The 17,188-nt window shown below is 54.0% G+C and overlaps 1 protein-coding gene across 1 annotated transcript in view; it reads right to left on the bottom strand.

Annotated features, from left to right (window-relative positions):
• Positions 1-17,188, bottom strand: part of RIN3 (Ras and Rab interactor 3) — a 146,626-nt gene that overhangs the window by 17,744 nt on the left and 111,694 nt on the right. Inside the window, 1 exon segment of the mRNA XM_027774708.1 lies at positions 12,815-13,123. Coding sequence (XP_027630509.1) covers positions 12,815-13,123 — 309 coding nt within the window.

The raw sequence follows: 17,188 nt of genomic DNA, 5'->3' as shown, positions 1-17,188 counted from the left end.
TTTTTAGAGGTTTTCGCTATAGGGCGTGTGCGCTCACCAGACAGACAGAGAAAGACAGAGAGACAGAAAGAGAGAAATCACCCCCCCAGGGGGGATGGCCACGCCACAATCCCTTCTCCTCCATTCTCCTCTCGGGATCTTGGGCACGCACGCACACGTGCCTGGTGTGAGTTTAAGCCACCAGGTCTGGGACGCGAACCGCGGTCGACTACGTGGGAGTCTAGCGACATAGCCATTATGCTAACTGCTGGTCCCAAGACCAGTGAATCCTTAAAACCCATCTGTGAGGGAGTTAGAGTCACTGCATCCACTTTCAAGGTGAGAGAGTGAGACTCAGCGAGGCCAGCTGCTCTTGCCCAGAGTCACATGGCCAGGGTATGGCGAACCAGGGACTGAGTCGTGCTCTGGCTGCTTTTCTTCCTGCAAGTTCTGCCTCTTCCAAGAAGCCCTCTTAGACTGCCAGGTTATTGGGATGAACTCTGTTTTCCTATTCCCAGCAAGGACAGCACTGTGGCTCCGCTGCCTCCTCCGCAGCATCCCACCACACTGAATCACCAGCCACTCCCTGAACTCCTGATGCGCTTTCAGTCTTCTGCGACTTTACAGGCGGTTCCCTCCGCCTGGACACCCTCCCTACCTTCCTGTTACCACTTCTCCTTGTCCTCTCCCACATCCTCAAGCAGTTGGGTGGTTCCTGCTCCAGCTCCCATGGGCCTAGCCCAGGACCTGCCCTTTTTCTCACACTGAGCTTGGCTGAGTCACTAACCCTCTCTGAGCCACTGCCCCAGTGCACCTTTCCAGCCCCCACCCCCAGGGCTTGTTAGGTAGGAGGCTGACAGTGGCTGAGCTGAGCCCCCCGGGTTTTCCCACTGGGACCCCCTCCGTCCTGCACAGCGGATCATGGGTGCTGGGCTCTGCTGCGGGCCTGAGAGAGCCGTGCGCTGGGAAACGCACAACAGCTGGCTCGGTGCAGGAACAAAGGGTCTATGTGCAGTGCTTGCCAAGTCCCATGGCACCGGCATCCCACGGTGGCCAGTTTCAAGCTACTGACGTGACTGTGGTGCTGGGAAAAGACGTACAATCTGCTCCCGTGAGCTGGTACCACGCGGGTCCAGCCTTGACAGCAATTGAGGCTCAGAGATAGTAGAAATTTGCTCGGGTCAGGAGTGGATCTGCATCTAGAATCCAGGTTTTTGCCTCTGATGGGAAATATCCATGTGGGCACTCTGACCTGATAGCTATGTGTGCACCAAGGCAAGTCAAGCATTGTCTACACTGCTGGTTCCCGGCCCATCCTTTCAGTGCAGTGAGGGCTGCATTCTCCTTCCTGTGAAGCCTAGCGGGCTTCGCCCAGGGCCTGGGCCCAGTCAGCAGTGGGCCTCAGCAGCACTGCAGAGATGCCAGGGCACAGCTGCAAGTCACTCCTGTGAGCCAAACATCTGTCTTGGGTGATCAGAGATCATGTCCATCTGGCTGGGCATCGCAGACCCTGCTGGCTGCAGCCTGCAATTATTGGTGAGTTCTGCTTCCTTTTCTGCCAAGTCACATCTGTTTGCCATCTGCTGGGATCGGGGTGGGGGGGGAGCAGATTGCATTTTAAGAGCTGGCTGGGGGCCTTTTTCACATCCCATTGGCTGGGAAATTTTGGAGAAGGAAAGTTCTCTTTCAGATAAAAATGAGCTGGGGCCCGCAGGTGGCATGGAGGTTAAGGCAGCTGGATCCCATGTGGCTGACTACCCTGCTGGAGTCCCAGATCCTGTGGCTTGAAAATCATGCTAGGTGCATATGTATGCACGCATGCACAAAATCCAAGAGGAGAATGGAGGAGAGGGGACTGTGGTGTGGATATCTGACCTGGGGTGTCATTTCTTACCTCCCTTCTCTCTGTCTCTCTCTGGTGAGTGCCTGCACATTATAGCAAAACCAAGCAAACAAAAGTTGAAGAGAGCTCACTTCGGGGTCACACAGACCACAGGATTAGAAACCCCTAACTCTGCCACTTAAAGTAGCTGCGTGATTGGGAGCCATTCATAAAGCCACTCTGAGCCTCAGTTTTCCCATCTGAAACTGGGGAATAACAATAACACTCAGTGTGTTCTATAGGGTTATCGTGAGCACCGAGCGAGTGGCTGCCACTTAGGAAGCACTAACAGATGCGTTAGCAATTGTTTTGAAGGGCCAGATGTTGAAGATCTTTAGTTCCACCAGCCTGAAGGCTGCAGCTGTTCCACTGAGTTGTTGTAACGTGAGCAGCCACAGACACTGTGCCAAGGAAAGGGTGCAGCTGTTTCAGTACAACACTCTCCTTTGGGGATTTTGGGCACACACCCCTGGTGTGTTCCTCAAGCTGCTGGGTTCAGGACTTGAACCCTACACTCTGCCATGTGGGATCTAGCCACCTTAATCATCATGCCACCAGTTGGCCAGCAATACAAATTTAGTTGCCAAACTGGGGGAGAAGCATAGCTGGTTGGGGACCCCTGCTCTCGAGGAAAGGCTATCATATCATAACTACAACTCCATTGGCCGACTGCCTCTTACTGGAAGCAGGTGACTCATGTCCGTGTTCTGCTTTGAGCTTCCACCATGATTCCCACTTAAAGCCACTTCCTCCAGGAAGTCTTCCCCAAGACCCTTACCAACTAGGTTGGATGCCCTTCTAATGGGTTTCCAGATCCTGTCCATGGAAAATGGAAAAATAAATATTGTATGTCAACTTCCCAATTCAGTGGCCAAATCTAACGTCTTCAATCCTCCCAGACCTCTCACCTGGCCTTATTCATCGAGTAGCACCTTTCAGTATCTGATGACATACTCTGCATTCATTCACTCGCTACTGCCAGTCTCCCCTTGGAATGTTGGTTTTATTTTAGAGAGATTCTTTTTTTTTTTTTTTTTTTTGCTATAGGGTGCATGCATTCATTCGGGACAGAGAGACAGAAAGCAAGAAATCACCCCTCAGGGATGACCATGCTGCAATCCCTTCTCCTCCATTCTCTTCTTGGGATCTTGGGCACGCACACACATGCACCTGGCATGAGTTTTAAGTCACCAGATCCAGGACTTAAACTGTGGTCAATTACTTGGGAGTCCAGAGACATAACCATTATGCCATCTGCTGGTCCCAGAATATAATCTTTAAGAAAAAAATTGTTGGAGGGCATGTATCTTTGCCAGAGAGAGATATACAGAGACCATAGGAGAGGGAGAAAGCCCCTCTGATGGGGCATGGCCAAACCACAGGCCCTTCTCCACTTCTCTATCCTGTCAGGATTTTGGGCAGACACACACACGTGATGAGCATGTTTCTCAAGATGCCGGGACCAGGATTTGAACCATGCAGTTGTCCATATGGGATCCAGTTCCCTTCACCACCAGGCCATGGGTCTGGTCCTAGAACATGAGTTTGACTCAGCCTCAGACTGTCCTGATCACCGTTACCCCGCAGGGCCCGAGGATGCCTGGCCTATGGTAGGTGTGGAACGAGTCTCCGAGCTCGAGCGTGCTCAGCGAGGATCACTCATCACATGATCACTGCTTGTTCGGGGCTCCATTTTCCACTCAAATTGTGGATGCCGTAAACACAGGAACTGGGTCTCCCTGAGTTTTGCTGTTAACCTCCGTATTGTCACACACGTTTGTCAAACTGCTGAATGAATGGATGTGTTTGAGGACAACACAAGAGAGCTGGAAGCGGAGACTTAGGAAGGTGGGTTTGAAATGTGCTTTGGCAGAGGGAGGCCTTTGTTAAGGGACATCTTACACACAGTCCAGCATCCCTGGCTGATGCAGGGCTGGGGTGCTCATTTCCTGTCAGTCACACCCTGCCACCCTCCCAGCTCCAAGGTGGCTCCCAGCTTCGTCTGAGGCCCTGAGAGAGTCCTTGGGACGAGTGTGAAAACCACCAGTCTGGTCTGAATTCCCAGCTGTACAGATGAAAGAATCAGAGTTTGGGGAGCAGAAATGGTCGCTTAGAGTCGCCGTAAAGTCGGGCTGGGGGAGGTTGGAACCCAGCCTCGCCCACTGCACCCCAAAGCTGGCCTTGGGCTGTCTGCGACTGCTTCAGTCTCAGTTCTGCTCTGAGCAGCACCATGGGTCTGGAGAAATCACTCTGGCTCTCTGCATTCTACCTCGAAGAGCTTGGCCCACGAGCCGGTCAATTACTCAGTCCTGGGCTCAGCCACGAAGGCCCAGCCTGGCTCAGAAAGGAAGGGCTCCCAAAGGAGGTTGACACCTGGCCAGGGACTTGGGTTGTCTTCTCCGAGGTCATCTCTGACCCACGATGCCCCAAGGAGGCAGGCTGGAGAGGGAGGAGGACACAGTGTCAGCATGAGTCCTGGGACCCATTCACCTCTCGGGTGTGACCGGGACCTTGAACACGCTACTTAACCTCACAGAGCCTCAGTTTCCTCAGTGATGACAGCAGTGTCCACGGCCTGAGGAGCGGTGGTGCGGGTGAACTGAGAGAGCTGTGAAGTGCTTAGCATGGTGGCTGCTGAGTGCTGGAGTGTGGTAAGTGTCAGACGTGCTTATTATGAAGGACAGGAGGGCTGCGTGTCCTGTACACCTTGTAGCACGTGACCTGTATGGGCCCTCTAAGACCTGTACCCAGTCCTGGGGTGGGTGAGCCAGGGTGGGAATCACTTTGAAGCCTGTTCTCTTCTGCTGCGGATGCCAGTGCCCAGGTGACCTAGAAGGCATCCGCAGCATGGATCCCTGAATCACTATATGGAGCAGAGCGTCTACCCTTAACCCCACCCAGTCAACTGGACTTCACACGAGTGAGAAATAAACTTTATCAAGTCAGAGATGGCAGGTTTATCTGTTATAGCTGCAAATGTTTCCTTAACTAATTACCCATCTACCCAGCTATCTACGTCTGTCTGGCTCAAAAAGACCAAAAAAAAAAAAATCACGAAATACTGCTGATTAGTTTGCCAACAATAAACATTAACGACTTTTGTCAACAGAGATCAGTTTCATTTCCTTTTTTGAGAGGCTTTTGCCTTAGGGTTCGTGCACTCACAAGGGAGACAGAATGTAAAAAATCACCCCCCAGGGGGAATGGCCACACAATCCCTTCTCCTCTATTCTCCTCTCGGGATTTTGGGCATACATGGACACGCACCTGGTGTGAGTTTCAAGCCGTCAGGTCTGGGATTTGAACCATGGTCGACTATGTGGGAGTCCAGTGAGGTAATAACCATCATGCTATCTGCTGGTCCCAGTTTTGATTTTTTGAACAAAAAAAATTTTTTTTTTTAAATTTAAGAGTTTATCTGAACAAGAGATAGCTTCTAGCACCAGGCAGAATTCCTTATTCTGACCAAAGCTGACTCCAAACATTCCCTAATATAGATTTCTTTTTTTCTTTTTTTGGAGAGGTTTTTGCTATAGGGCACGTGCGCTCGCCAGACAGACAGAGAGAGACAGAGAGTGAGAAATCACCCCCCCAGGGGGGATGGCCACGCTGCAATCCCTTCTCCTCCATTCTCCTCTCGGGATCTTGGGCATGCATGCACATGTGCCCTGAGGGAGTTTAAGCCACCGAGTCCAGGACTTGAACCACGGTTGACTACATGGGAGTCCAGCGACATAGCCATTACGCTAACTGCTGGTCCCACATCAGGGTATTTAAACAAGAGGAGGAAGTGAAAAGGTGGCCTGTGGCCTGCAAAGTCCTCCTGGATGTCCCTGCTCCCTCCCACCCCCGCCCCCTAAATTAACAGACTACATTTAGAGCATAAGCTGTTCTATAGATACCATCAATGGCCGCTTGGACCTGAAAGCCTGAAGAGAACAACCGCGCATTACAAAATGTAGCAAGGATTCAAGGAGAGCACTTTCCACCCCAGCTTCTGTCCTCGCCCTGCTACCTGCCACCGGAGGGCACCCTGGAAAGACCACAGCCAGGCTCAGGCAGCCAGCACTGGCCCTCTTCCATCTCTGGGCCCAGACACGCGTGAGCATGCCAGGAGCACGACTGTGCGTAATGCGTACCCGTTCTCAGTCAAAACCTTTCATCCACAGCACCCCCTCTAACCAAGCCAGGCACTTTCACCCTTCTTGAACCCTTTAAGCAGAGTATGATTTGGGCACATTCCCATTCACTTTTTGAAGACCCTGTATTTGGGAGACCCAACATCAAGGCTGGCTCTGAACACTGGACATAGAGTTCTAACTGCTCTCACGAGGGACCCGGGGTGAACACGAGGGACCCGGGATGCTCCTGGCTACAGGACGGAAGGCCAAGGTTATCCAAAGCCGTTTGCTCCCAGGAACTCCCCATCTGCCTGGCCCAGGCCTCTAAACTTGCTACGGTGACCAATGCACTCAAGAGGGATTCTGAACCTCGGGGAAGGGTGAGAAAAGGGCTTTTGGGATGACATAATCCTAGGTTTAGCCCATCTGTATTAGGAGCGTGACAGCAACCATTGCTCTGGAAGAGATGCTGTGGCTAGCAACTCGGACTTTGCATCTCTAAGTTCAACCCTTTTCTCACCTCCACTCAGCAGCTGGGCCCTATTTTACTTTTGCTTCAAGTAGGCCACACAGGTGCCACATAAGCCACTGTCACCAGCATTGTGTCAGTGGAAGGGGCAGGCAGGACTGGGGAGAGGCCTCTTCTGAGGAGGCCAGGGGACTGGGAAGTCTGGAGGCAGAGATGGGGCGTTGGGAGAGCTGTGCTGCAGGAAGTGGGGCGGAGGTGGAGGCAGGTGGACTCCTCTAGGTCCTGCCTCTATGGAGCAGCCATCATGCCCCAGGCTTCAGGGCCCCTGCTTGGCCTCACTCTGAGCAGCAGGGTGGCCCGTGGCTCCACCTGGGGAACAGCTGGCAGGAGCCAGGTGGCCCAGAAATGCCTGGGGCCATCCTGAAGTCACTGAATGTCAACATCCACAGAGAATTTGCAAGTCAGTGGGGATCTGGCTGAAAAGACAGAACCTCAATTTAATCATGAGGAAATACCTAACAAACACGAAATGAGGAACTTTCAGTTAAAAAAAAAAAAAAAAAGAGAAAGAAAAAAAGTGGGGTGGGGCATGAAAACTGGATTCCTCAAAAATATTAGTATCAATGTCATCAAAGACGAAGCTGGGCAACGGCAATATTCCCTATGAATTAGAGACGCGGAGGGCTATGCCCTACCTGGGCCTCCCTCGGTCCCGGGCTGGAGAGAAATGCTGAAAAGGACCTCATTTGGTCAAGCAGCACCAGGAAGCTTAGGTGGTGGCTTGGCGAGAAATCCACATCGCTGCGAATTTATGAAACGCGCCACTCTGCTGCGTTGAGTAACCTCTCCCACTTTCATACGTGCTACAAAATAACACGTCCTCATATGATTCAGAGAAACAATACCACGCCTAAAGAGACAGAGAGAGAAAGGAAGAGAGAAAATGATAACCCTAACGGGGTAAGATGTTAACAGTTCATAAAGGGTAGGCAGGTGTTCCTATTTCAATGGGCTATTTTTATTCTTAAGAGTTTTTGAGGTTTGAAGTTATTTCCAAACAAAATGTTAAAAAAAAAAGAAAGCAGCAGAGAATAGCTTGTTTTAAACAAAATTCTAAGTGGAATGATGCGTATAAAACAGGTCCGAGCAGGGATGTCTTGGGAGAGACTGGCCTGGGGTCCGGTGTGACCTGTGTCCCTTTGGTAGCCCCTCGGGTGCCTCAGGGAACCCAGTTTAGAAACCGGTGAGTGGGTTCAGCCTCCATGTTTTGGGGACGTGATCGAGACAGCCTTTCTGGTATCCTAGTACCTGGACACTCCCGCACTCGGTGGTCCTCACTCACCCTGGCCCGAGGGAGGCGTTCCTCGCCCTATTTTATGAATAAGAAGACTGAAGCCCAGAACTAACTGCTTGAGCACCTCTGCCGTCCAAGTGCTTCCAGGAGCTGGCCCAGCCCCTGCGTGGCGACCAGAGAAAGGCGTCATCCTGCCTTTTTTTTTTAGCTTTTCGCTGTGGGGCATGTGCACTCACAGGAAAGAGACAGATGGTGAGAGGGAAAGTGAAATCATCCCTGCCCGGGGCGGGGGGTGAGGGGGAGTTGGACACACTGCAATCCCTTCTCCTCTCTCCTGGGATTTGGGGCACATATGCATCCGTGCCTGGTGTGATTTTCAAGCCACCAGGTCTGCAGCGGCCACGTGGGAGTCTAGTACCTTAACCATCACGCCAACTGCTGGTGCCACATCACGCCATTTTTAACCATTGTTACAGTGCTGGGGTTCGAACCCAGGACAGTGGTGAACCTCAAGTCCCTGCTCTTCTCTCTGGGTGGTGATGTTGGGGCTCCTAGCAGAGTAGCCTCAGCTTGTTAAGGATGGAGATGAAACTGGGGGCTCCAGACACCTGGTCCAGTGCTCTCCCAGCGGTGGGGGGACCACCGCTCCCTGAGGAGAAACCCACCAGGTCCTGACTGGGAGCCTCCACGGCAGCCCTGACCCTGCCTGCGTTTCAGGGCTCAGTCTCCCGCCTGGGCTGAGATCCCAGCCAAAGGCTCTGCTCTGCTCTTTTATAAAAACGTGGCAGAGGGCATGTACACTTGCTGGAGAGACAGAGACAGAAAGAATGAGAAACTATCCCCCAGGGGGGTGGTCACACCGTAATCCCTTCTCCGTTCTCCCTCCTTTTAGAATTTTAGGCATGCACACACATGCACACAGCATGTCTCTCAAGCCGATGGATCCAGGACTCGAACTGTACTGTCGGCCATGTGGGATACCATTCTGGTATCCTAAGCTGCCTTAACCACTAGCCCATGGCTGGCCCCTCTGCTCTGCTCTGTATGCCTGCTCTAGTAACTGCTGTTTTTTTTACTCCTTTCCTCCTTAAAATTATCCATGCCATCCCCCAGTCCCTGCCTGCTGTTGCTGGTAAGTTGTGTGTGTGTGTGTGTGTGTGTGTGTTTTATAGCAATTTTTGCTATAGGGCGCATGTCCTCTCCAGAGAGATAGAAAGCAAGAAGTCACCACCAGAGGGATGGCTATGTCGCAATCCCTTCTCCTCCATTCTCCTCTCAGAATTTTGGGCATGCATGGACACGCACCTGGTGTGTTTTAAGCCAATAGGTCTGGGACTCGAACTGCGGTTAACTGTGTGGGAGTACAGCCACATAACCATAATGTGCCTCTGGTAAATTTTTTTTTGGAGAGGTTTTTACTACAGGGCGCGTGCGCTTGCCAGACAGAGAGAGACAGAGATATAGAAAGCGAGAAATCACCCCCTCCCCCCCCCCCCCCTGAGGGACCACGCCGCAATCCGTTCTCCTCCATTCTCCTCTCGGGTTCTTGGGCATGCATGCACATGTGCCCTGAGTGAGTTTGAGCCACTGAGTCCGGGATGTGAACCGCAGTCGACTACATGGGAGTCCAGTGACATAGTCATTATGCTAACGGCTGGTCCCGATGATTGGATTTTTTAAAAAAGAATTCCAGGAACCCAGAGGCCCCTAGGCATTCCAGGATTCACTGAGGATGGAATTGTCCTTTTCTGGCCTGAAGATGTCTCCCTGATAATGTCACAGGGTCTGTGGGGCCCTTGGGCCTGACTTTACCACCACCCCAGCAGGTCCCAAGGGGGGGTGATTCCCTTAATTAGACATTCCACCAGAGAGGCTGCAGAGGCACAGCTGGAACACGACTGGGCTCATGTGTGAAGGTTCTGGGTTCATGTCTGGGCTCTCATGCACATAGAGGCTGCGGTAGGGTGGGGGGGGTAGGGTGTGAGTGTCACAGCATGAAGCCTCTGTTGGCGGTGCTTGGAAAAAGGGAAAAATACGCAGCCAGGGATGGTAGTAGCTGGTTATCAGGTGCTGGCTGCTGGGCGACAGGCGAACTGCGGACTACAACGGCCAGCGAGTTGAGGATGGTTGCGCCCATTTAACACAGGAGGAAACAGGCTGGGCCCCTCGATAACCTGAACACAGTCACAGAGCCAAGAAGGGCCAGAGCCTGCTCTCCTGTTCCCCTTGGTCTAGGGCCAACCTGCCCGTCTCCATGTCTCTGGTGACAGGTCCTGCGGAAGCCCTGGCTCCTTTGCGGCTCGACCCTCTTTCACTGCTACTCCCCTACACATCATGCAGGACACCCCAGGCCTGCCTCCCTCCAACCCCGAGCTGCTGCAGATCTGGACTATCCTCTCAGAAGGGCTAAAAAGGTTGCTGCTTGCTCCTGGCCTGCCCTTTGCCAGCTGCAGTGGGGCCCGAACCTGCAGTCTCCTGGTGTTGCTTCTGAGTGTGCCGGACATGCCTCCCCAGGGCTGTGGTCCCGAGGGATGACCGTGTCAGCCTCCTGGAGACCTCTGCTTCCACAGGCTGCCCACTGCCCTCCCCAGCTGATGTCTTCGGGGATTTCTTAGGCGGTGACTCACCGGGAAGTTTGCGTCCTGGACCTGTTCCGTGGGCTTTGCACTGCACAGGACCTGACCTCCAAGTCTAATGCCCTCTCTGTAACAAGGAGCCCTTCACTACATCCCACCTCTGCGACACTCCCTCTTCCAGCCACACTTCACCGCACGATCAAGTGCTAACGTGTAGTTCTAACTAACTCCATGTGGCGTCTGCTTTCGGGGAATGGCATTCCTTCTAATGATGGTTAATAGGACACAAGTCGGTTTAACACAGAAAAGTGACTCCACTAGGAACTGTGGCCTATGCCAGGTCCATGAGGGGAAGTGTTCTTCTTTTCTTTTTTTAAAAAAAATTTTGCTATAGAGTGTGTGCACTTGCCAGAGAGAAGGAGAGAAAGTGAGAAAGCATTCCCCAGAAGGGATGACTATGACGCAATCACTCATCCTCGATGCTCCTCTTGGGATTCTGGGTATACACGTACATATGCTGGGCATGTATTTGGAGTCGCTGGGCCCAGGACTTGAACTGCGCTTTCAGCCACATGGGATGTAGCTGCTTTAACCACCATGCCACCCAGCTGGCCTGAGGGAGCTTTTCTATGGTGAGTCTCCTGCCATCCCTGAGTCATGAACCAACAGTGCTTTCTATTGGCCTGTGGCTAAGGTGGCCTGTCCTCCAAAGGAGAGGGTCAGAATCCCTCTCCTAAACCAGCCACATGTGCTGGGCCTGCTGGACGTCACCTAGCTACTAAGAGGTCAACAGCATACATAGGTTGTTCCTAACATTCTTTTTTTTAAAAAAATAATTTTTAGAGAGGTTTTTGCTATAGGGCGCGTGCACTCACCAGAAAGACAGAGAGACAGTGAGAAATCACCCCCCTGGGGGGATGGCCACACTGCAATGCCTTCTCGATTCTCTCTGGATCTTGGGCATGCACACACATGCGCCCAACGTGAGTTTAAGCCACCAGGTCTGGGACTCAAACCACAATTGACTACCTGGGAGTCCAGCGACATAGCCATTATGCCAACTGCTGGTCCTCGTTGTTCCTAATACTGACCATTAGAGGTTGTAGTTTCCCCTAGTAAAGCAGCTTCTGCAAGTGAGGAAATTGGGCCCTGAGGGAATAAGTAAGTTAAGACCTCGCAGGTATCAAATGACAGGCCACAGTTGAGCCCAGGTCAATGTGGCTGACAGGGGTGACAGTCTGTATTTACAATGACTGCCACACACAGTTGCACAGGGTGCTCACTGCAAGGGGCAGCCAGCTGAAGGGGAGACTGGAGGATGAAACCCAACCAGTTTCCAGTCCCCCTGTGCAGCGTGGTGCAGCGGCTGCCCTGTCTGCCTAGAGGGGTGTCGTGGGAAACTGACTATTAACTATCAGTGTGCACTCCTTGCAGCATCACTTTGCAGCTCTTCCCATCTGAGGGGAGGTGGTCCTACACCCTGGAATCTGTGCTGGTCTTGTGACTAAACAAGTCAATGAGATGTGTCAGTGAGGTTATGCCAGCTCAGGGCCAGGCCTGAGCAGGTCCTGCGGCCCTGCCTGCTCCAGGTTAGCCATGCACACAAGCCTGGGCTAACCTGCTGGAGGAGGAGAAAGCTGTGACCCAGTCATGCCCTCCCAGGCAGCCAACAGTCAATCAACCACCCAGCACATGGACGAGGCCATCCCAGACCAGTCGGCCTACAGCTGGCCTGCCTACGACCCCAGACTCATGAGAGAGCCCAGCATACTTGGGCTTGCCTAACCTGGATCAGCATCACTACCCAACTGACCCAAGAATTCGTGAGTCAGAATCAACACCAACTATTGAAGGTACCTATTGTGGGCTGAACTGAGTCTTCTCCAAATTCCTATGCTGAAGTCCTAACCTTCAGGACCTCAGATGTGACCTTGTTTGGACACTGGATCCATTCAGATGTCACTAGCTAAGATGAGGTTGCACCGGAGTGGGGTGAGCTCCTACTCAGACATGACCAGTGTCCTTGTAAAAGAAGATACTTGGACACAGACATGCACATGGAGAGACTGCCGTATGAGGGCTGGACTTTGGTAGCCACAGTGGAGGAACTACCAGAGGCTTTGAGAGGGGCCTGGAACAGGCCAAGCCCAGCCTGGCTCACACCTTGGTCTCAGACTCCAGCCTCCAGCCCAGCTGCCCCAGGAAACAAGGGCAGTGCCTTCTAATTCACACAAAGGCCGGGTGGAGGCTGGCTTCCTTGCCTGCCTCCAGGGCAGTCGGCTACCAGGAGGCCCTCCTCCTGGTCCCCAGGTGACTCCTGGGGCAGTGCTGAGAAACCCCACCCACTCCTACTGAAGATCAATCCTTCCCAAGAGGCTTCTGAACTTGGAAAGGCTTCTCCATGCCAGAGACCTGACAGGGGCTCTAAAGTTCTCCATGTGCTGGGGTGGGGACGCAGGCTCTGCCCAGCCCCAGCCCCGGGTAGTTGCCTACCTGGGTTGCCGAGGGCCATGGAGTCATAGATGAGCTTGCAGGTCTTGAGCAGGATGGCGATCTTTTTCTCAGGGGAATAGGCCTTGTGCATGCTGGCAAACTTCTGCAGGATCTTCTCCATGACGGGCACCTCGGGCACGCTGGTAGTCACGCCCAGGTCGGTGGTGGTGGTGGCCAGGATCACCAGCTGGTTCTCCTTGAGCTGCTGCAGTGAGCCGTCCTTGCTGTGGATCTCGTGCAGGCAGGAGTCGATGGCTTCTTTCAAGGGCTTCAGGACACACTTGTACAAGGCAGACTCCACGATTGCTTCTGTGGGGCAAGCACATGAGGTAAGGGGCAGGGCCAGCTGCAGCGATCCTGCCCCCTGCCCTGTGGCCACGGCCCAGCAGCCGTCCCCAGGCCCTGGTCCCTGGAAGCTCCCGGAATCACACACTCACAGGCCCGGCAGGTATTCCCTGTGGTTCTGACACACAGAGACAGGGTGGTGCATTCAACGGAAAGCCACACTGTGGAGAAGCCAGCACAGGTGCCCAGCACCGACACTGACTGGTCGTTTTCCTAATGCTGTCCGCAGGGCCAGGCTCAGAGCACCCACAGCTGTCCACCAGGGCACAGCTTCTGAGCACGCTTCGTCTGGAGCTGGGCAGTGTACAACCTGGGCAGCTGTATGCGGCCTGGGAGCTCAGATAACTAGCATTCTTCTTCCTTTTTTTAAGTTTATTTATTTTTTCCTGAACGAGAGAGCAAGAGAGAGATATAGAGACAGAGAGAGAGAGAGAGAGACATGAACCCTGACAGGTCTTGCCACTCTGCGGTCCTTCCCCTAGCCTTCCAGTCAGCCAGGGTCATGAGTGCACCTGTTGGCCTGTTGGGTGCATTCAGGTCAACCCAGGATCCAGGCTCTGGGCCTTCCTGTGTGGCTCCAGGATCACTCAGCAGCACTCTATTGCCCGTGCTGCTGTAGTTGATCCAATGACTGGAATTATGCCTGATGCGTCCCTTCTTTCTCTCTCTCTTTTTTTTGGAGAGGTTTTTTGCTATAGGGCGTGTGTGCTTGCCAGAAAGACAGAGAGAGACAGAGAGACAGAAAGTGAGAAATCACCCCCCAGGGGGGATGGCCACGCCGCAATCCCTTCTCCTCCATTTTCCTCTCAGGATCTTAGGCACGCACGCACACGCGCCCGGCGTGAGTCTAAGTCACCAGGTCTGGGACTCAAACCGCGGTCAACTACATGGGAGTCCAGCGACATAGCCATTATGCCATCTGTTGGTCTCTCTCTCTCTTTTAAAAAATAATTCGGGGGTGCATGTGCTTGCCAGAGAGAGGGATTCTCCAATGGGGCACAGTCATGCTATGATCCCTTCTTGTCCACTTCTCCATCCTGTCAGGAGTTTGGGCACACATGCTGATGCACCCACAGTGTTTCTTAAGTTGCTAGGGCTGGGATTTGAACCGTGGTCAGCCATGCGGAATTCAGCTCCCTTAACCATTAAGCTATAGGGCCAACCGAATGCTTCACTTTTCAATCCCCTATCCACTTGACTCTTGTCTCAAATATGTGGCCTACCCAGAACCTGGCTTCTCGTCACTGCCACGGATGCCGCCACCACCTCCTGCCTAGGTCCTGTGAGCAGCCTCTTGCCCTGGCCCTTGTCATCCATTCTCAGCACAACCACCAGTGAGTGGCACCTGCAATGACACCGTTGATCACGGCAGTCTTCTGTCCAGAACCTTCCAATTTTCCCAGCGCATGTGCAATCAGTCAAAGCCTAGTCCTCTCGGGGCCTGTGTGGCCGTGCCGTGAGCTGGCCCCGATCCTTTCTCTTGCGGCTTTGCTTGGCCCCTGCTCCTGCTGCCCTGCCAACCCACTGGGCCTGCTCCAGCTATTGCCTTTGCCTGGAGCAGCCACCGCGCAGCCACCCACATGGCCTGTTCCTTCACTGTGCAAATGTGAGCTCGTGTGGGACCGTCCTGGTCACCTCCTGGAGTACACGCTGATGGGCTCTGACCTCAGAGCAACTCTGCAATGCTGCTACTCTCACTCTAAAGACAGACCAGCTTAGGTTCTGATGGTGTGGGCCGTGCAGCCAGCTGGGGCTGACCAAGGACTTGAACTCACGTCTGCTTAACCCCAAGGTGGGGCTCAGTTGTGTTGCAGGACAGTAGGGGTGTATTCTTTTTTTGGAGAGGTTTTCGCTATAGGGCGCGTACGCTCGCCAGCCAGCCAGAGAGAGACATAGAGACAGAAAGCGAGAAATCACCCCCCAGGGGGGATGGTCACACTGCAATTCCTTCTCCTCCATTCTCCTCTCGGGATCTTAGGCACGCATGCACACGCGCCCGGCGTCAGTTCTAAGCCACCGGGTCCAGGATGCGAACCGCGGTCAACTACGTGGGAGTTCAGCGACATAGCCATTATGCTAACTGCTGGTTCCCAGTAGGGGTGTATTCTCAGGGTGTTGTTTTCCCATCCAGGGGATGGTCTTGGTTACTGGCCCAGTAAGAGGAGGTCCCAAGTCCTGTCCCTGCCCTGGGCTGCCCTTGAGGAGAGGAACGGGTCGTGCCCCCAGGGTTGAGTCTCCGTGGGGCCCAGACAGCCTTTCCCTGCCATGCAAGGCTGGGGCTGGTCTACGTCTGGGTTTGAGGCCATACCTGAGCATCCTGGGTCCCCATTCTGCCCCTCCTGCCCCCTCTTCAGCAGAACACATAGCACGTCACTGCCCTGCCCCCCACAGCCCTGCACACAGCCAGGCCTGAAGCCCAAACCCGTTGTCTTCTGGGCCCAGGCTTTCCTGCTGCCCAGTCCCCTTCCTCGTCCAGGGCCTGTTTCCTCACCTGCAGAATGAGAGGGCTGTGCCCAGCTCTGCCAGGTCCCTGAACGCCTCGTGCCACCTGATCTCCTCGGGCACGTCCTCTCCAGACCAGCCCTGGCAGCAATGTGTTAGACTGTCCTCTCCCAGTAGTTTCTTGTGTCTGGCCTCCCTACGGACACAGGATACCCTGGGGGCGGTGTTCTGCCAGCTCTGCGTGGTTTAGGTACGACTGTCTAACTGGGCACACGGGCCGGGTCCGGAAGGGAGAGGCAGCACAGACAGTGGTGGAGTCACCGAGGGCCCAGGCTGCTCAGGCCGGATGCCCAGCTCCCTGCCGGCTCCCAGCCTGGCCTGTGCATCCTGGCCAGGTCACTGGGCATCTCTGAGCCATGGCTTCTTGGGAATAACAGGACCCCCAGCCCAGTGGATTTGGTTTATGGTCAGGAGGCTAAAACCTGCAGTGTCTGAAACGGTGCCACTACTTTAAAACATCTTTCCCTTCACTCATGAAGAGTGAGTGTGCACACATATGAGAGAGAGAGAGAGAGAACGAGAGAGTGTGTGTGCATGAGAGTGAGCAAGAGAGAGAGCGAGTGAGAATGAGAGAGAGAGAGAGAGAGAATGAGAGAGTGTGTATGCATGAGAGTGAGCAAGAGAGAGAGCGAGTGAGAATGAGAGAGAGAGAGAGAGAGAGAGAACCACCCATGCCAAGGTCCAGCCACTCTGTGACCCCCTCCCTCCAGCCTGTCAGATCTGGGGGCACTTGGGCCTGGTGTGATGCAGACCGACAGGGCTGGGCATTTGAACCACGGTCACCACGTGGGATCTGGCTTCTCCTGAGCAGGGCGCTCAGCACAGAGTCGGCCAGTACTATTACTGTCGTGTCAGCTTTGTTCCGGTCCCCCGAGGGCCCTCCTCTGCTTAGAACCCTCTCTGCTCCACGCTCGCACCCACGGCAGGCTCTTGGTCACTCTTCGTGCTCCTGCCAGTGCAGACCCCAAGTCTAGCACCCCTCAGCATGCTGGTCCCTGAGAGAGTAGGCCTTCACACATGCCCTGCGGTGAGGCTGCGTCCGGCCGGCTGGCCTGCCTGGGCTAGGGTCATTTGCTGTTCATGCCAAAGGCCCAGCTCACACTAATCACTTTTGCTTCACCCACAGCCTCTGGTCCTGGCCCTGTCCATTCCTTGCCGTGGGGCCAGCCTCCCGACATTTCTCCCACTCCAACTCTTCCCCTTCATCCCCTCCATGGCTCCCCAGAATAGCCCTGCCACCCTCCAGCCTCGAGCTTTCTGTCTTTTGCAGAAAAGGGAAGTCCTTCCACCTCTCTTTCGGCCCTCTCACTCCTGCTCCAGGCCCAGCTCACAGCCAATCTGGAAGGCAGCTGACTGCAGCAGCTGCTGGGCTGCCCGAGCCGTCCACACCCTTCCCTGTCCTCCCGTGTTCTCTATGCCCCCAGAGTGCGCGTGCCTGGGGTCAGCCCTCTGATGTGGGCTGGGGCTGGTCCATGTCTGGGTTCGAGGCCAATCCTGAGCATCCTAGGTCTCGGGGCTCTTTCCTGC

Source organism: Tupaia chinensis, unplaced genomic scaffold (assembly GCF_000334495.1).
Source record: "Tupaia chinensis unplaced genomic scaffold, TupChi_1.0 Scaffold000469_1, whole genome shotgun sequence".
In the NCBI taxonomy this organism is placed as follows: domain Eukaryota; kingdom Metazoa; phylum Chordata; class Mammalia; order Scandentia; family Tupaiidae; genus Tupaia; species Tupaia belangeri.
The sequence above is the reverse complement of the archived record's forward strand: the minus strand, read 5'-3'. Positions and strand labels throughout refer to the sequence as shown.